The sequence below is a fragment of the Lagopus muta genome, chromosome 18 (genome assembly GCF_023343835.1).
Source record: "Lagopus muta isolate bLagMut1 chromosome 18, bLagMut1 primary, whole genome shotgun sequence".
NCBI lineage: Eukaryota > Metazoa > Chordata > Aves > Galliformes > Phasianidae > Lagopus > Lagopus muta.
In genome coordinates this window covers 4579547-4599323 of record NC_064450.1, presented here as the reverse complement: position 1 = coordinate 4599323, position 19777 = coordinate 4579547, and the positions used below count along the sequence as shown (strand labels likewise).

At 44.6% G+C, this 19777-nt stretch overlaps 1 protein-coding gene across 2 annotated transcripts; it reads right to left on the bottom strand.

Annotated features, from left to right (window-relative positions):
- Positions 1-1158: 1158 nt before the first annotated feature.
- Positions 1159-19720, bottom strand: ACOX1 (acyl-CoA oxidase 1). 2 transcript variants are annotated; one of them, XM_048964759.1, is made up of 14 exons: positions 19540-19720; positions 17956-18115; positions 10468-10628; positions 8669-8776; positions 8078-8197; positions 7427-7542; positions 7076-7245; positions 6611-6773; positions 5597-5787; positions 5221-5400; positions 4529-4634; positions 4299-4442; positions 3694-3900; positions 1159-2882 (listed from the first exon to the last, which is right to left on the bottom strand). In XM_048964759.1, exons 1-14 carry the CDS (start codon positions 19649-19651, stop codon positions 2832-2834), a joined length of 1989 nt encoding a protein of 662 aa, XP_048820716.1. In that variant the 5' UTR covers positions 19652-19720; the 3' UTR covers positions 1159-2831. The 2 variants fall into 2 exon arrangements, with proteins under 2 accessions (XP_048820716.1, XP_048820715.1); XM_048964758.1 differs by lacking the exon at positions 10468-10628 and adding an exon at positions 13487-13647 and having other exon boundaries at positions 19540-19719.
- Between the last annotated feature and the right edge of the window lie 57 nt (positions 19721-19777).

The following is a 19777-nucleotide window of genomic DNA, read 5'->3' as shown; positions in this document are numbered from 1 at the left end:
CCCAAGCATGGCAGCCACAGCCTTCAGGCTTCGAAGAACATAAAGGTTGGACTCACAAACCTCGAAGGATGGGCTCGCTCAGTAGTGCTCCTTCTGCCAGAGCTGCTCTTTGCAGCTGGTCTGTTTTCTAACTGAATGACAGTGACCATCAAGAGGCAATGTTACGCAAATCAAATGCCAGCAGTCACTGCAGCAAGGTGCATCAGCACTGCTAGAGACAACTAACGAGTAACAGCAGGAATTTGGGTTGAAAAAAAGGCTAAAGCTGAGGTCAGGACAAAGCCAGCCCCACGCCTGAGGTGCTCCAGCTTATTCAGCTTGTTGCTTCCAGTGAAAGACAGGTATTTCGCCAAGGCTTAAGATCTCAGATGCCACAGACCCACACAGCACTTGTGGCGCCCATCCATCTGCAAGCGTGGGATCCTTTTAGTCTTCAGCAGAAGGCCACGTTTTCAGGGGTACACCATTCAAATATAGATATATACACACACAGCTTAGAAGTGTCATTATTTGACACTGAAATTGCTCATACATGAGCAGAAGCAGCTTACTTTTAGAAATGATGCCAGTGCAGTTTGTTAAAGGATGGGGAGTCCTAATCAGGATGCAGGGCCACGTGGCAGAGCAGAAATGCCCTGTGGAGAGCAGACAAGGCAAGGCACAGCAGGCCGTGCCATTCAAGTAGTGGCACTGAGCAGCAACAAGCTGACAAGGATACAACATACTCACCCATGGCCACGCACAGCAGAGTGCTGCTGTATCACCATTGACTCCAAAAAGCAGGAGGAAACACTTTGTAGAACAAAGTTCTTGCTGCCAAACAATATCAAGTCTCTGCATTGGCAGTGAGCAGCTTGCTGGCCATCAGCAATAATGACCAAGTAATGCATCATGTACAGTTTTGCTCTCAGTTTTATTCTTTCTGTACTTGTGATCAGCATGAGAGGCAAGACAAAATCCAGCAGATTTAAGGTGGGTTCTTGTAGGAATTCTATGGCAGGCAGAGAGAAGCCTTACATTTCCTCATGCAACTGCCTGAGAGCAGCACGATCCTCTGCAAAGGTCATCTTTGGAGCACCTCATTCTAATTCACCTCTTATTTTAAAGATGATCCATCGAAGGGAAGGGAGGAGAGTCAAAAGAAAAAGACTTACAGTGTGAACACACTTTGTGTTTGTCATTTATTACATCTGTACACATGGAGCTAGCACTGTTCTCATTAACAAATTTTCAACCTTTCCCTGCTCCTCCATCATCCCTCCCCAGGTCAATCTGCTCACCTGGGTAAGCAGAAGGCAAAACCATTTGGGAACCTGAACAGCAGCAGTTTCATTCAACCCAAAAGATTCCGCAAGGCTTGTTTGCTTTAAATGAAATAAAAATTAAAATGAAGCATTCCTCTTTCTGTTGAGCTGCTGTGCACGGTGCTAAAGATCCTGACTAATGATTGTTAGTACCACAGAGCACTTCTCCAGGAGAAATGATGAAAGATTAGTGAGCGACACCAAAGTTCAGAGAAGCAGCTTCCTGCACCTTGCCTCCGAACTGCAGGTTCATGCTGAAGCTTTGGGTGGTTTTGTGGGGTTGTTTTTTGCCATGTTAAGCTCAGAGTTTCTCTGATCTGCAGAGGAGAAAGGTTTCATTGTCGCTGAACAGAGTTCTTGATGTTGAAAAGCAGTAATTTTGCTCATTGCACTGATTTCATTGGGCACCGGGAGGTTCTGCTAAAACTAAATGATCTGTTCATTCCAACAGCGCTGTGCAAGTCGTAAGTCAATGTTTAAAACACAAAGCAAATCAGAGACAGCTTGGAAATGCATGAGTGGGGAAAAGACCTGGACTCTACAGCTGGGATTGTTGCTTTCTTGAAGAATGCCTTTAAAAACCAGAACATCCCAGGACAATCTGAAGACCCCAGGACTCTGGCTAACCAGTTTCTGCCCTCAAACACTGGCTTCGTTGTTCCCTATCAGATTTGCAGTTTCTCCTATGACACTTTTCCACATCAATCAGCATAATTAACATTTGTAAAGTGCTTTGAGATAGCATCGTGAAAATATTAACAGTTAAAAGGGCAGAACAGTCCATTATCAGCACCTAGCTGATTACTATTTGTTTTGTCCTCAGAGCAGCATCACTGTCCTCTCCTTTTACTTCCTGCTAACAAAGCCTAAGGTGACAGTGCTGGCACAAAGGGAGCTTCTGCAGGGCAGTGAAAGAAGGATGTACTGGAAAACATGGAGATGTTTTCTGGAAGGAAAACTGAAGCACAACTCCTGACAAGGATACTCATTGCTTCCCAGCTACATTAGGGAAGTAATGCTACAGGCAGAGTTTCTGTGCACAAAACCATGCAGGAGGCTTTAGATAGCATAAACAATTGTGAAACAAGGAGAGCTGGTGCTAATCTTGGGGGAAAAAAAGCACCAGGACGTGGATGCTTTTAGGGGTGGGGAAAACAACTGCTCACTCCAAGCTATTGCCTGAGGGCTGTTAACTACTTAGTAGTAAAATTCTGCTACTCCTCCAGCTGACAGTAACTTCTCCACCTATCAGCTTCACAAAAGCAACTCTTCATGACTTCATAAAGCTTTTCCAGATTTTAAAAGGTTAATTTTACCATTATAATTGCACTTTAAAAACAGGCATCAATCCCTAGGCACTCTCCCCAAACACTTCCTCCATTTATAAAAGTGAAAAGAAAGGCTATAATTATTCACTGTCCTACAGCTACCAGGATTTGAAAGGTTTGATTCAGGTGCCTGAAGAGAGGACACAAACATCCAGTTTTCAGGGCAAGACAATTGTGCATTTTAAAAAGACAGCAGGCTTCACAGCTTGGATTGCATTGGCTTCAGGTGTTTGTGGAAGGACTCGTGAACCTGTAAAGAAGGCAAGAGAGAGGTTACAGCAAGATCAGGCCCACACTTTGAAACACTTTTTTCAAGATGTGTAAAGCTAATTGTGAATCAGAGGCATCTGAGGACTTAGAACAGCCACCTGAGTCCTTTGGGAGTGAGCACTTGGGTGCCTGAATGGCAAACCATGAGAATATAGGCTCAAAACAAATGTTTCTCCACTACCTTGTTTGGAAGAAGGGAAAAAATGCAAGCTATTTTATAGCCACACAGACAGCTCTTAAATAAGGTCAGTAAAGACCACTATGACAGGATTTACAGTTCTGTTTTGACTGATGGAAGAGGGACACTGACTCTTAACCAGTTTAGTTTCTTCTATTAGCTCAGCTGTGGCTACAGCCTTTGCACCTGCCATCTTCAAAGCACTACAAGGGAGCAGATTTCCTTCTACAGTCACTGCTGCTGCCTCGAGGCACTGGAAGATTTGCCATAGAAGAGGTAGGCTTCCACAGTTATTGTCACTAAACAGAATTCAGAGCAAGTGACAACGGTTTTTAAATTCCATTACATTACCCAGTAGGATCTCTAGGCAGAGTGTGATTCCCACATGCAACTGAGGGGCTCAAAAGCATCCTGCAGGACTGCATGTGAGGTACAGGTGGGAGTGTAGCTACAAAGTATGCTGAAAGCAGAGGACCTGAAGCAGGTAACTACTTTTGGTCCACTAACACCAGTGATTTCAGCACCTCCCCACCCTGAGATGAATAACTAGACAACTCTAAATTGAGTTATTTCTTGGACACACATAACCTAAGAATAAATAAGGTTTCCTTACCTCTGTTTTATTGAGTGGGGATTTCTTTGCCCACTCAAACATGTTCTCATACACATTGCCATCATACCGGCCAAGCACAGATGCAAGATGAATATCGTGGAAGTCAAAGGAGTCTACCAGTGCTACTGCATTGGGACGAATCACAGCCAGGAGCTCCTTCACACGCTGGTTCACCTGAGTAACTTGGGTGTCTGTCAAAATACCCGCCTTGGAAAAAGAAAATAAACAGACCAACCGACCAGATTATCACCCCAGTATGCAAGTGACAAGAACCTTCCCCCCTCAGAACATGTTAGCCTTCCCCCACCCAAAAATCCAGTGGTTCTTTAGATGCAAGATCTCCCTCTGACCCCAGTGGCGATTTGTCATAGGGTACAAGCATGAGAAGATGCCTGGCACAGTTACCATTTATCATCCAACTCTACTTCTGTCGGAAAACAAGGGAAACCTCATAAGGGCCTTCCATCAGAACTGCATTGCTACTGATCTTAAGTGAGCAGTCAAAACATCAGGCCTAACCATTTCTGCAGCTCTGCATTTGAAGCATCTTTGTGAACAAGAACTCTGGCTCTAGAGACTGAAGAGTACTGGAGAAAGACACCAACCTGCAGAAAATCCCCTGCATTCTTACTGATCCCATACAGCGCGTACAAGAGGCACAGCTCAGTCAACACAGCACAGACAGCTGCATTACTGACTTCAGACAGCTTTGCTGTGAAAAGCTTCACAATTACGTAGTGACAGTGTGCCTACAAGAGACAGGAGGAAGGTGAGCTAGGTCCACAAAGGGGTGAGCAGTCCTGTCACACCCCTCTTCACCAAGTACATCACAGACCTCAGATGCTCGCACAAGGTCAACAGAAGTTTTGTTCCACGCATCCTCTTTGCTCTTTCTGTGATTCAGTTCAGCTTGCAAATTCTTTGCTGCAGCTTCCACAAGCCTGTTATGGGAAAAGAAAAACAGGTTCTATAATAACACCACTTTAACAAGATGACATACACCAAATTCATATGAATTTAATCTAACGTATAAGAACTCAGAGATTATGCTTGAAACCAGAATACATAGCCTGGGGCCAGCATTAGTTCTAGAACACCTAGCATCAGTGCAGTCACAACACAGCTGTGTAGGGAGAAAAAGACACTTAACAACAAAACACTGGTGCTTGAATACCTATTCATGCGTAGGTAATCTGTTCTACTCTCACACTTCCTTCACAACAGGTTTTAGTATCAGGATTGTTTCTCTCCAGATAGATCACTGAGCAGTTTAAACAACGTTGGTATTATTTGTATGCTTGAATATACTTTATATTGAAATGAGAAAGATATTTCAGAGTAACCAGGCTGCATGTAGCCTCCTGTAACCTCCGAGCCCTTCATTCTGTCCCAGCCTGGTGAAGTGGCACACAAAGCAAAGCTTTACAAACTGTACCTTGAGAACCTCACACAAACAAGCAGCACAACACCACCACCTGCCAACACACTTCATTAGGGCCTTGCTCAGTCTAACAAGCACAAACTCACCGGGCTGCACGTGCTTTGTAGGCCTCTACCAAGCTGAGCGGATCATTAATGCGCACAGTTTCAGTCCTACCAGCCACGTGCTGTGGCTGAATGCGTTGCCTGGAGAGATCATTAAGGTAGGAGACCATGCCAGTAACACGCTGACCAGAACTAACCTGGTTGTAACTTTTGACAAGGAATCTGAAAATAAAGACAACAAACAGCAACTCTTAGTTGTCTCAATGAAGTCACTTTACCTGAGGTCGATGTAACAAAGAACAGTTGCAGGTATTGTGCATTTATCAAAACCAGAGTCCTGCTCCATAGTAATACACCACTTCAGCTGCAAATATCCCACTGCCAAGGCCAGAAAGTCACGGCGTGGAAGCTACCATACCTAGCAGTCTGCAGCATCATGACTGTGTTTTCTCCTTCGTAGGTGCAGGATGGGGTGAACGTGACATAGATGTCAGGAATGCCACTGCAACGAGAGTAGCCGTGCCCACCGCAGGCCATCCGACATTCCTCAATGCCAGCATTGGCAGTCCAGGAAGTGAATGCCTTCAGCCCTGCTGTCAGGGCATGCAGCTGATGGGCAAAAGGAAAGCAAGTTAGTTATGTTAATATTCCATTATTACCTTGCACACGTACCTACTAAGCACTGCAGCTCCCAGAAAAAAGAAAAAACACCACCCCACGGGGTCTTGTTCTGTTTGTAAGGATTCCTTCCTGAGCTGAACTATTTCTATGAAAGCCTCCACACTTGTAAAGACTTCTCTTGAGCATCCCATCCTTTCTACACTACATGTAAAGATAGAAAACTGTTTTCAATTGTATTTTGTCACATCAGCTTCTCAAACAGAATCCCTAGCTGAAAACTAACATTTTACAACAGCAATCCCTTCATACCTTTGATAACACATCAGTTCTACTCTGCTCACTTGGAAGAACAATCAAGCTACAGCACAGACCTAAACCCAGTCTCAACTTCACTTTCAAGTGAGGGATAGGTCCCAATAGTGGGAGCTATTGGGAATAGGTGAACGGTTGGACTGGATGATCTTCTAGGTCTTTTCCAACCTTGGTGATTCTATGATTCTATGATAAGCTGTCACTCCTGGAAAGTGAATTTTTATATATGATATTTATATAATACCTTTACATTCTATATACACACATACTTGCCTTCTGCCTTCTTTGCAATCTATTTTTTCTCGTTAAGCACTGCTAAATGAACAGTGCAAACAAGACAGAATAAGTCCCACGCACACACTAGATCTGTGTTCACTGAATCTAAATTACAAGACATCTCAGGAGTGAAAACAAAAAAGGCTTGACGCCTGTCGTCCCAATGCTGTAAGCACTTCTCAGATAAAATCAGAACCCCCCCAATTCCCAAAGCATACAGTACCTCTGGCAGCTCACTCAGATCTCCACCACTGATGTCCCCACTAACGCGATGATACGTGTCTTTTATGTAGGCTCCCACAAAATGAAAAGCATATGCTGTTGCCAGAAGTGGAAACAGTTTGTACTGCTGGGTCTGATAATCCAAAATCTGGGGTTCTGGTGCCCTAGAGCAAAAGATTGATGAGTTATAGCATGCCAGCGACTGGCAAATTGCTCGTAATTCCTATTCAACTCCACTTCAACAGAAGCAGCTGCATCTGTCTCACATCAGAGCATCTCAGACTGTGCAACGAAAGTCTCCAGCAGGGCAAGGGCAGTCAAGTACAGGAGATTACTCACTCTGCAATGTGAAACTGTTTGAAAACTATCAAACGCCAAAGCAAACAACGTCAGAGTCCCTTCCCCCTCCAGTATTCAGGAATTTTCTGTCAGCATTCAAGCTGCTCTTTTATTTCACTGCACTTACCCAGGCTTTAGCTCAGACTGGTGCCTGACTGCACTGTAGCGGATGGCAATGGTGCAAGCCCGGGACAGGGAGCGAGCTGAATCTCCTACAATCAGAGAGCGGATGAACACCATGGTCCCATAGGTGAGCTTATCACTGACAGGTTTCACATAGGTGCCATCTGGTTCAACCTACCAAAAAAAAATACAGCCTGTTGATTTTTAAAGATTTCTCCCTTTTACACATTCGTATCTCGGGCTCGAAGCTCAGAAAGTACTTCCAAGCAGCCCACCTAAACAAGGAGTTGATAACGTGCAACTCACAGTGCCTTAAGTGCCTTTTAATGGCATCTGCTGAAATTCACTGCTTTACCTGAGCATATTTCATCAGCATGTTTTCCCGAGGAATCCTGAAGTTGTCCATTTTCAAGTAGCCATTATCCATTTCATCATAACCAAACTTGGGCCCGATGTCTCCCACTGTAATCCCTGCCACACACAGAGCCATTTGCATTACAAAAGAGGAACACTTCACACGAGGTTTAAGATGCCTTCAAGAAAGCCCTGATGCTGTAAGGACCAACAGCTAAGTAGGACCTTAGTGGGCAAAAAAACAACCAACATCAAAACAAAGGGCATTCACTGTTTTTATGCATTCCTACTGTATAGTGACTGGGGTAGTTATCTCTAAAAATAATCCATCTCAATTCTAACTATTATTTTGCCCTTTTCAGGATGTAGAAGCATGTGCTGCCTCACAGAATCCCTACCTGGCAAACAAGGGGAACAGAATCAAATTCCAGACTGACCCTCACATTGAAAACATGACGTGGAAGTCAGCAGCAGCCCAGTCACCAGTAAGACTCCTGAAGTTTCAAGTCCTGTGGTCCACAATCCACCACCCACTAAAACCAGTGAGTGCAATAAGCTGCTCATTAACAAGACAAACATGGCTGTACGTAGCCAAAGAGAAACAGAAATGAAGATGCCCCACAAGCACTGAATCCTTAAGGGAATTTGTTACCTGGCAAAGGTTCGTGGGTGCCCAGCTGCCGTATGGGAACAATGAAGGCATGCAGTCCCTTGCATTGGCCCTGAGTGTAGAGCTGAGCCAGAACAATGGCGTGGTTTGAGGTCTTTCCAACTACAGAAGGAGTGGGAGTCAAAAAGGCAACACACAGAAGTCTTATTTCCTTTAAAGCAGGATGCAAAGTTAACATTTTTCATGTTATTAGATTAATAACACTGATTACCATCCAGATTCCACAGCTAGACAAACAAGGTTGCCTATGCCTGCAAATTATTATTCTTTAGGCTGTACAACACTGAGCCCGTGGCACAGCTGGCAGTAAGGCCAAGGGAAGTTTCTTACTGAATCCTCAAATGCTTCAATGAGATTTAACACTGCAGAGAAAAATATACCAAATCTGCACAGAGTGAATGATTCAGAGCAATAATCCAGAGCACAGAAGTTTATGTAAGCCCTGATAAATCTGTTACTAGTGCAAAGGGCAACTCCTGGCACCAAGCCTCCAGCATCATTCTGTTGCTGTGATACATGGCATCACTGCCTCAGTTTTTCACATATCCTGAAGGTTCATACAGATACACTTACGTCCACCTGGCCACCACTTAATGGAGGTCACAGTGGGGCTGTTGAGGATGAACTCCTGGGTAGCAGGGTCATAAGTGGCTGTAGTTTCTAGACCCCGAAGGTGAGTTCCTGAAAACAAGCAAACGCATTATTTTGGCAGAAAGTCAGTCAGAAAACAAGTAATAACTGAACTGAGCAATGGAAAGTTGAACTCCAGTAGCAATGGACAAGTTTTAACTTTACTTTCTGGCTTTCTAAAGGATTAAATATTAATTAATTGAAGAATAAATGAGATTCAGATCATATTCTGGGGTCTGAAGCCAATTCTCTGAAAACATATTATTGTTTCAGTGGTCTAAAATTGGTTTCCAAGCACCTCCAATCTGACACCTGCTTCTTATTACATACCAGCAGCCCTTTGTCAATAACAAGGTCCACATCACTACTATTACCTGGCTTTCACTAAAACTGCAGGCTGATTAAGTGCAAAATGAACAAACACACTTCTCAGCCACAAGATGAAACTAACTGCACCCATCATCTCAGGCCTACATCCTCCTCTCCTGATGGAGCAATCTGTCATTCACAGCTCCCAGATAACAAGTAAGGGCATGCATTTGTTACTGATGCAGTCAGACAAGCAGACTGCAAAATACCTCAACAACTCCACGTACAAACTGCTTTCTGCCTTCAACCCTTTGCTCCACAACTCACACAAACCTGCCTCAGCAGTGGCAGCCTCTGCATCAGTGAAAGAAATCACTGTGACTACATTTTAAACTGGACAAGCTGCAAAACTCGTGACAGCCTGGACTGACAAAGCACAGCAGAGGCAGCAACTTTACACCAGAGTTTCAAGAAGGAAAAAAAGGACATCACCTTGATGCACCTGCATGTTCCCAAAGCACAGAGCTTAATGGTAGGCTTCCATGGGCAGCTTAACACTTACTCTGCTGGGAAAGTCTTCAAACCTCACTAGATGCAAGGAATTCTTCACAGATTTGCAGCTGTGTTGTGCTTCATAAAGTCTCCACGCTGCCCTTCAGCACAAAGGTGAACCCTGCTCGTTTTTAGAGAGTAATTCTTATCTGCAACCTTCAGGTGTCAAACTTAGTTTCCCAAGGTGTAAGACTTGGATTAAAAGTATTGCAATCAATACTGCTGGAGTTGTCACAGTCCATTTCAAAGCTTGAAAGCAAACAAGTAGCAATAAAGAACAAAACCTTCAGATAGATACATAAAAAATTGTTGTGGTCCAATTAAAAGAAAAAACAAACACATAAGAATGAGCTGAAAAACTGGGGACCCCACAAAACATGAGCATTGAAACCAAGCCATCCACATGTTCTCTGATCCAAGGTCAGTCCCAAGGTGACAAACAGCTCTTACTCTTTTGGCATCTTGTTCAGTGTCTGAAAGCTTTGTTCCTTTGGTCTTCACACTGACTGTCAATTAGGGCAAAGCAGAAATCACACTGGAAAGAATGGTGAGCATAGAAATGCACAGATGTCATCAGACTGACACCACCACAGTCGCACCACAGCACGAGGTGTTCTGCTGGTTTCAATGGCACAAGAGGAGCACTCAGCCTGCTTTTACTTACAGCTACAAACTCTCCCATCACAGGGGATAAAAGGCCAAGCAGAGTGTGGTATTATGGACTACTACAAAAATAACCTCACAAGCAGCCCACTTCTCCCTGTAAGCCACAACCACACCAGTACAGACCATGGGATAAACACACACAGTTCTTCCCAGGCAGGGGAATCCTTTGTATACAAAGCCATTCTTAACAATAGCATGTATTGAATGTACTGTACCATGGCCCATCTCAGTCTGGGCATAAGTGCCAATGATCTCCAGGTTCCAGGCAGGCATGAAGAAGCGATCCTGCTGCTCTGGGGTTGCCTGGGTGAGAAGGGTGGGGAGGAACATGCCCAGATGAAGATCCAGAGGCTCAGGCCGTCCACGATGAACAAAGCTGTGAAAAGGTGCCATGGGATGGGAGTGTGAAGGCAGTGTTATGGGAGGGAAGCGAGCGAGAAGATTCGTGGTGGAGATTGAGGAAAAGACAAAAAGAAAAAAACAGTGTAAATCAGAATTCAGCAAGTGTATTTCAGCAAGCCAGAGCACTGTCCTTTCCTCAGATCTGAGCAATACAAAACATGCTTACTTCGAAATAAGCATGATGCAATTCATTTCTTACTAATCTTACATCAAATGCATTTGTAGCATGCACGTCATTTCATGCTCAGTACAATCAAGAAGGCTAAATCCAAACCAAAAAAGGAAGACCAGACCCTCAGCATGGCTTGGAAAGCAGAGCACACTCAGTTAAAAACTGGGCTGAGTCAGAACGGCAGTCTGTTGAAGATGTGGTCGGGCTGGATGCAATAAATCTCTGAATGAGCAAAGTCCACAGTCTTTTTCATTATTTGAGGGCACAGAGCATCCAAAGTCCCAGCTCATCTCATTCAATTAGCCAGGCTTTTACTGGGACTTTCCTTATTAAGAGCCTAAGAGCCTAACTCCTTTTAGTAGGAGGTTAGATACACATCGTATATACTGCCTTAGCCTCCTAAAATCCCAGCTACCATCTCCTCCCTTCTTGCTGTTTTTAACAGCTCTCTTAACAAGACAGTGCTCTGCGTGCGCAACCCAAAGTTGTGCTCATCATTTGGCCAGAAAGCCAACATTTTTGGACTTGGAAATCAAAAGTTCAACATCTCTCCATGTAAACACGGGTTACTGGAGTTACTCTTCCACCAGACATCACTGTTGGGTGCTTCCATGGTCCATTAAGCCTTTGGATATAAAAATAAAGTAAGAGCTTCATAGAACCTTTTAGGTATTATTTGCTCTGAGGACTTGGAGCACTCTTCCTTCTTGTCTCCTCACTCCACAACAAACCATTCCTCTGGAGGTTATTTCATCTACATGAAAAGCCTCTCAAAATTCAACTCTTTTCAAAATTATTTCCTAGCTTACAAATATAAAGGAAATAAACTAAATACCATCAGTCCCTAATATGCAAGGCTGACAATACTGCATGCTACAGAATGCAAGCCATTAAAACAGCTGGGCTGTAGATTCAGGATCAGTACTTTGTAGTTGTGCCACCCCTAAACACACACAAACATGAACTCGTTATGTCCTTAGAGCTTTTTAACAACTGAAGGTGAGTTTATCTGCAGGTATCTGCAAATATCAAACACAGTAAGCTCAGCAGCAATGCTTTATACCCTTTCTGGCTGAGCAGTGATCAAGCTCAACTGAGCACTAGTGGATATTTTAATCTGGAATCCCAGATTTTAAGTGAGTGCAGCTGACAGTCAGAGACTGAAAAAAACCACCCTTACTTACTAATAGATATAAGCCAGGTAAAAACAACACAGTGCTTCAATTACTCCTTTTTGTTTCCCTTTCAGCTCTGTGCTTCGGTTTTACTTTGTTTCAAATAATCATTCACTATAAATAAGTTAAAACCAACTCAGGCTACCAAGAAGGCCCACGCTGCGTTCAAACCACCCATCCAGGCTGGGGTTTGAGTCAGTAACCCAGAGGCTTGTCTCCCCACCACCAGTTCCTAAACATCGAGTTTAATTTAAGTAGAGCTTAGTGGCAATTATTGCAGAAGCTTTGCTGATGAAAATAGATCTTCAACATTCACAGCAGGAATGCCAAACAGTTGTATTTTCATTATTCAGTATGGAAAGTGTTCACTTGCCCATACTATCACCAGGTTAGTTCAATTAAGTGCCAAAATAGAAATTTTACCACCAAATGTGAGAACAACAAGCAAATCAAACCATCACCAGACAAGAGAGTGCAATGATCTAATGTGAAACAGCAAGTTAAATCCAATCACTTCAGCATAGCTGTGTGTCTGAATTAAAGCAGTTTGTGTGAAAAAGCAAATCAAGTTAGGGAGCTTTTTTTTTTGTTATCCTTTGGACTCAGTTCCCGTGCTGGGTTAGGCTTCATACTTCTCTCTGGAGCAGAAGGGTGGAAAGGATTTTCTCCATTGCATCTTCTATGAAGATTTCTCACTACCATGAGGGGCTGTAACCCAACAGACAGACCATCCAGCTCCAGCAGATCTCCAGGCTTGCATATATCATGCTTTCCAGGTCCAGATGCCAGCATAAGAACCAATAATGGTTTGTTAAACTATTCTTGTTAGCATTTCATGTCCATAATTCCACGTTCTGGCCTAAAACATGTTCTTATCCATTGAGCACTCTTCTATTTGAAGAAGTGAAGGCAGTTTTGCTCAATGGTGGGAATAAGATGTTGCCATTCTTTGGAACCAAAATCTTTCCATGAAGCTCTACAGCTGCAATAGAGTAGCATCTGGAAGGAGAGTGCTTGGGACAAAGCATACCTCACTTTTGAAGACACAAAGTGCAATCCTGTCACGTTACACTGCACCTGAGGGTCTCTGTCTGACTTGTCGATGCAGGCTGAGCACACACAAAGAACTCTGCATGCCTTGGACTTGGGCAAAAAAACCACAGCACAGTGCTGTTGACTGATATGTTCCAACGAGTTCAACCGAAATGCAGCCTCCCAGGACTCTGCACAACCTCCTGACATTAAAACAAAGGCAAACAGCTATGAAGTAAGTGATCAGCTAAGAGGTGCTTTCTGGAAAAGACCAAAAGGAATCCTGTGATTGTTATGATGAGCAATGAAACAGCTGTCCTGCTGTCAGGCAGAAAACAACGGTTAACCCAACTATTTCACCTTCCCCCTTCTAGATTTACCTAGGGAGCATCACAAACTTACAAACTGGAGTTACCAAAGCGAGGTTACCCACTGATCCCTGAAGGAACTAACCATGTCCCATTTCGGTTTGGGCGTAGGTGCCAATTATCTTGACTCCACGAACCAGAGGCAGCCATTTCTTCTTCTGAGCATCAGTCGTTTGGGTCTCTATGGTTTTATGAAACATGCTGAAGTGCAGACCGAAAGGCTCAGTGAAATTGCCCAAGCATGCTCTACAGGAGAGAAATAGAGGGATCTGGATCTCAGTCTCACCAAGAACGCGATCCTGAACGGCTTTTCTCCAGCTGCAGCACCAGACAGATTACGTTTGCTATTTCCACCTTTCCTTATTCCACAACCAGCCTCCAAATACGGAGGCACTGGAAGCAGTGCTAATGGGAAACAAACGTTGATTTCAGGCATTTTATTCACCCTGTGATTCCTGCTGTTGTTGTGTAGTTAAATAGTATTATTCCACAAAGATGCATTGGGAACTTAAAATTCAGACAGGAAAACTAAATTTCCTCCCCCCATCCCTCAGATTTGGTGGTAATCAGCCCCACAACTGCTACTGGTCTAGAATGAGGTCATTATTTGTACTTCAACACATAGAAGCACTATGTACTGAAAAGGAAAAAGGCCTCTTAGGTTACCAAGTGCTTTTCTGAAGAGTTCTGTATTATCTCTATCTGCCCCTATCAGCTGTGAGATCACAACCTCACCTTCAATTAAAATTACTGCTACAAGCTAATGCTGGAAGGAATGCAAGGGAAATCAGATGTTTTAGATACGCTTCATCAAAACAAATTATGTTATGATTTGTAGCCACAATGGCAGGCACATAAAACAAACTCCATGACAAAACTGCTATAAATTTTCTTTGTGTAAAAGCTAGGCAGTAAATGACAGCACCTTCCCTTCACCATTCTGCAGAGCCTGAGCAGTTTCTTCCATCTTCCACTGACTGTAAATGAATGCTTCCTCCATCCAGACTCGAAGATGGGAGAAAAATGAGTGCTCTCCATGGATACCTGCACATACACATAAGATCTCCTCAACCTGTTTAAGAGACCTCTGAGGGAAATGCATCCTTCCATTGCTGGGTATCAACACCTGCCCAGGGAACACGTGTGAGAGTTTGTTGCCATCAGATCTGCACTGAGAAGCAGATACCACCTACAGTTTTTCAAATTACAGCAACATTTGTGGCTGGTATTTTACAACATGCCTGGAATGATTGCCTGGGAGTAGAGGATAAATTATTGACAATTCAAGAATCCCTATGAAAACTGTACAGATTAGCCTTAAGGTGAGAAAGGAGGACAAAGCTTTACCAGCACCACCAAGCTGCACGTTCAACATGCACAATTTTAAAGGGATGATACCAAATGGACTAGGAGCAAAACCAGTGTCATCAAGTAACCTAGCACTGCTGTTAATGTTCTGACTGTGCTCTCAGGTGGTGTGAATGCAAGTACAGCATCCAGAGTTCTCGGGATCATTGCAGATGCTTTTCCTACCAGAAAATCTGCTGCTGCCTACAGCAGGAGCACCCATTTACAAAGCAGAAGTTACCATGTTGATCAGGGGCTTACATATGCTACAAGAACGAGGAGAAAGAATAATTCTCAGCACTGTTGTAGTTTCCTCAGTGAGTTTTTCTTCTGCTGCGGGATCTGTGTAGCAATAGCAGCACTGCTCCTCACTGCCTACAGTGCTCTTACCAGCTGTCCATTCTTTAGGCCCCAAAGGACAAGAGGGAGAAAACGTGCTGACTTTGAAATACACTGCCTTAGAGCAGCCTGGGAAGGAGTCCTCTGCATGTTTTCTGAAGCCATTGACAGAACTTGTGCAAAGGTGCAGCATGTCCTTTGTGGTCACAAAAATCAGGTCAGACCCAGCTTCTTTGAAGGCAATGCTCCAGAAAAATCTTCTTAGAATTGACAGCAGCAACTTCCATTGCTTATCAGTACATTTAATCACAATTGCCAGATGCCTTGTGTTTATCTAGTACTTTCTCAGACTGAAGACCGGTGTTTTGCAGGCTGATACCTAATAACATCCTGGTGTTGGGAAGTCATACTATTTCTTTGACCAAACCTGTAGAACTTTAACAGCTTCCTATGTCAGCAAAGCTGAAAGCAGAACTCAAAGCTAACTAATTACAGCAGAAACTTTTCACTTTGCTAATCCAGCTAGGATTTGATTAATGTGCCTTTTAATGGTCAAAATGACAAGAGAGAATCCTGTTTTCAGGACAAACTGACGAGGTACTGGCTGCAAAAGGAGGGCAAACAGATTCTCTTTTGTTGGTATGTTTTTACTGCTTCCTCTCTCAGTTTCTACATTCCCGTTTAGCACTCGCCACTGCCTACACAGCTTGTTCTCTAGAGACTGAGTTGTGCAACTGCATCAATACTGAATGTGAACAGCTACACCTAGCACAAGTAATTCGAGCGGTGAGCAAAGGTCCCCATGCTGGTCTGAAGTCAGATTTGCTACATCAGTGAGTCAATAAGCAGACTGCAGTTCCAAAGCCACTTACAAGAGGATGTGTAGTAACACCCTACTTTGGCAACGTAGCTCTTTCCAAATTTCATAGCAACAAATGCCACCCACACAGGAAAAGGCACTTGGATTTGACAGATTAGCCTGATGGAGAATCTACCTACAGAGTACAACACAAGCCAAGACTGTTTTCCTGTGACTCCAACGCTAAATTAACAATTCCAGACATTGAGGTACAGGACAGGATCACTTACTTTAGAGCAATGCCTGCAAGCAAAGCTTTCTAGCTTTTGTATTTCTTCAGGTAACTCTTGAGGAAGAGCTTGGAAGGACCTCCTCAGTGGGCAAGGAGCAGGGCTGGGCCTGCCTGACCCACACTGACTGGGCTGCAGAGGTAACCACTACAGTTCCTTGCACTGTGCTGCAGTTAGATCGTACCAGAAACCTCAGTGAATCCAAAATTCCCCAAGATGCTCACTGACAATCACTGCCTATACAATAAATGTGTCCCTGCCATCTCTGGGGATGATCACGAGGTGTATTACTGCAAAACTTCCTGAACTTCCATATGTAGGAATCTGATTGCCAATCACAGTGAATCCAACTTGACAGCTGAATCCAGGGCTTCAATCTGTTTCATAAACTTCATTAAAGGCGTGTTGCAACACCAGAACCATTCTGTTTTCCTGTTTAAACAAATCCAAACCATTTCTCCACATCAGCTTTTAAGAAAGTCACTGAAATCTATTATTAGGCTGCTTCTGAGGCAGCCTGTTTTCACAAAATGCTGTCAGCTACGTGCTAAAGCTGCACATCTTTTAGAAAAGACTGCATTTATCCTGTAAGCTTCACAGAAATTATCAGCTGGTATACTGCATATAATAACCTGAAATTTCTCCATGAAAATAATCCAATAACTTCCCTATTGCTTCCCATAGGAAAACTCCTGTCTAGTAGGATATGCACCATTAACTTTCACCATCTGTAATGTAATACAATCACTGAATTCCTTGCTATCACTGTCAACTGATAGCAGCTTTCAAAAGAATGCTTACCAGGTTCTCCACAAAACCTTTCACGACTGAGGTCAGCATAGATTAAAAGTTTTGGAACTAAAATCACAGCAGACAAGGTGTTCTCAATTAACCAATTAACCAAGGTGTTCTCAATTAACCAATTAACCAAGGTGTTCTCAATTAACCAGTCCCAATATTCACATCCTGAGGCCAGTGACAGCTTTTCTACAAATCCACTCAACAGGGCTTGTGATCCTACTGTGTGTTACTTCATGTACACTGGCTGTGAAATCTGCCAGGGGACACATCCAGCCCTATGTGCAGAGTTCTATGGCTGTGCAATCTCTGTTAAGCAGCTCATTTGATTATAACAGAAAAAGCTTAATAGAGTTGAGGGCAGAACCACGTCAAAGTCAGGAACCAAGTTCCCTGCAAGCTGGAAGCAATGAAACTCAGATATAAAGACAGTTTTCTTTTTATCAACTTTACCCAAGGCTAATATCATCAGATAAACAGAAGTCAGATACAATAAATAGCCTCTAGGTCAAAGGGAACCATTACAGCACCAGCAGCTTGAGAGAGACAGGACAGAGAAGGCACAACCAACAAGAACTTACAAGCTGTCTTGGAATACTTTCAAGTATGTCTGCAATGCAACATTATTAGGCCTAAGTGCAAAGTGAAGTAAACAGCCTTAAAAGATTTTCTCATAAGCTCCAGCCCCACCAGATCCATTCAAAGCTGAAATATTTCAGTGTATTTTTTACACCTTCTGGCAATTCAGCCTGCAAGCCCCATTTTGGACCTTCTGTAATAAAATGAGTAATTTTTAGTAAGGCATCTCTAGCTAAAAATCTAGGAAAGGACAATATTCTGATCAACAGGTATTCATCTGAAATCAATAGGTTAGAATTCAACAGGCTTTATCACAGGTCTTTTTTTCTATATAGAAAACTAAAGTGCAGCCCTAACATATGCAATTTTATCACACACAAAGCACATTCTACAGCTAAGTACCTTTTGAACCAGTAGATTTCTTCCGGGTCTGCAATTCCATACTCTCTTAACTTCATCACCATCAGAGAACTCTTCCTGATGGCTTGCTCATAGCGTTGGCTGCGGGAGAGGAAGTTCAAATCTTCGTGCTGGAAGTCAGGGTCATTAATCACTAAGGCCTCTGGAGACAGACAGAGGAAAACAAACTCAGTTCTTACAGTCCTCGATAAACTGCACATGAAATGGTTCAGCTTTTCACTTCTTGTGCCTCAGGCTGCAGGTACCAAAATACTCGAAACCCTGAATTAAAAGGTAATGAAATTGGAAAGAAGTCACAAAGCTCTCAGAGCATTTTGGGCAGCGGGACACAGAGTATGGCGCTCACCATAAGCCAAATTTTAAACTGGGCACATTCTGGACACGACAGGAGATTCACTCAATGATGTGAGACCAGCAGGGCACCCTCCCACGGCCCGGCACTGCAGAATCAGATTGCCTCACGCACATCTGATCGCCACGGGCTCTTGGAAGGAAGGCACTGCTCTTGTTCCCCCTGCACTGACTGGGAACAGAGATACCTTGAGGCTACAGATTTTTGCCATCCCCTTTGGCACAGAAGTTGTGCAACAGCAGCCTGTGACAGTCACAGAATCACAGAAACACCAAGGTTGGAAAAGACCTACAGGGTCACCCTGTCCAACCATCCACCTATCGCCAGTAATTCTCACCAAACCACGTCCCTCAACACCAAATCCAAACATTCCTTGAACACCTCCAGGGTCGGTGACTCCATCACCTCCCTGTGCAGCCCATTGCACTGCCTGACCACAGAGAAGTAGTATTTCCTAACGTCCAGCCTAAATCTCCCCTGGTGCAGCTTGAAGCCATTCCCTCTGGTTCTTGTCCCACTCTGGCAGGGGCAGAGAAGGAAATGGGAGCATTTCAGAGGTGCCATATACCGTGATTATGAGGGGAGAGAAGCAGGTTACAGCGTGCTGTTGGGTAACAGCTCTAGGGTGAGCCCATTGTGGCCTTCCAGTACTTGAAAGGAGCATTTGAACAGGAGGGGAACAGCCTTTTACATGGATTGATAGTGATACGACAAAGGGAATTGCTTTTAAGCTGAGACAGGGGAGGTTTAGGTCAGATATGAGGGGGAAGTTTTCCACACAGAGGGTGGTGACGCACTGGAACAGGTTGCCCAAGGAGGTTGAACCCCTGGAGGCATTCAAGGCCAGGCTGGATGTGGCTCTGGGCAGCCTGGTCTGCTGGTTGGCGACCCTGCTCATAGCAGGGGGTTGGAACCGGATGGTCACTGTTGTCCTTTGCAACCCAGGCCGTTCTGTGATTCTGTCAACAGTGCAGGACGAGAGCCAACACAGCCGCGGGAAGCCACCTCCCACCCGGTGAGAAGGGGAATTCATGGCGAACCAGGCCCCGTTCCAGGCTCACCCCAGTCCCGTGCAGGGCTCCCCGCCCCCATGGACACGCTGGGCCTGCGGACCCCTCCAGGCAGCCCGAGCCGCTCCTACGAGCCCCTCTCTCCCCTCCCCCTCCTCGCAGAGCCGGCCCGGACCCCTTTCCCCGCAGCCTGGCCGCCCTCACCGATCTCCTTTCGGCGCCGGGTTCGCTCAGCGCCTCCATCTAAGATGTGCGTGAGCAGCTCGGGCTGGAAGGTGGCAGCGGCGCGCTCCCTGCGCAGATCCGCGTTCATCATCGCGGCGGCTCTGCTCGGCCCCGTCCGTCCCCGACCTCCACCCGGCTCCGCGCGAAGCCCCGCCCCCCTGACGTCACCGCCCGCGACGTGGCCACGCCCCCTTTCCCGGGCTGGGCGGGGCGGGAG

Bases quoted from the DNA above. Each gene is read 5' to 3' on its own strand.
- ACOX1 (XM_048964759.1), bottom strand. From the start codon at position 19,651: ATGATGAACGCGGATCTGCGCAGGGAGCGCGCCGCTGCCACCTTCCAG. The intron at 5,788-6,610 runs GTACTGTATGCT...TTTGCCCATCAG, and splicing joins ATCTGAGTGAGCTGCCAGAG to CTGCATGCCCTGACAGCAGG. The intron at 4,635-5,220 runs GTGAGTTTGTGC...TTCCCATAACAG, and splicing joins TACAAAGCACGTGCAGCCCG to GCTTGTGGAAGCTGCAGCAA.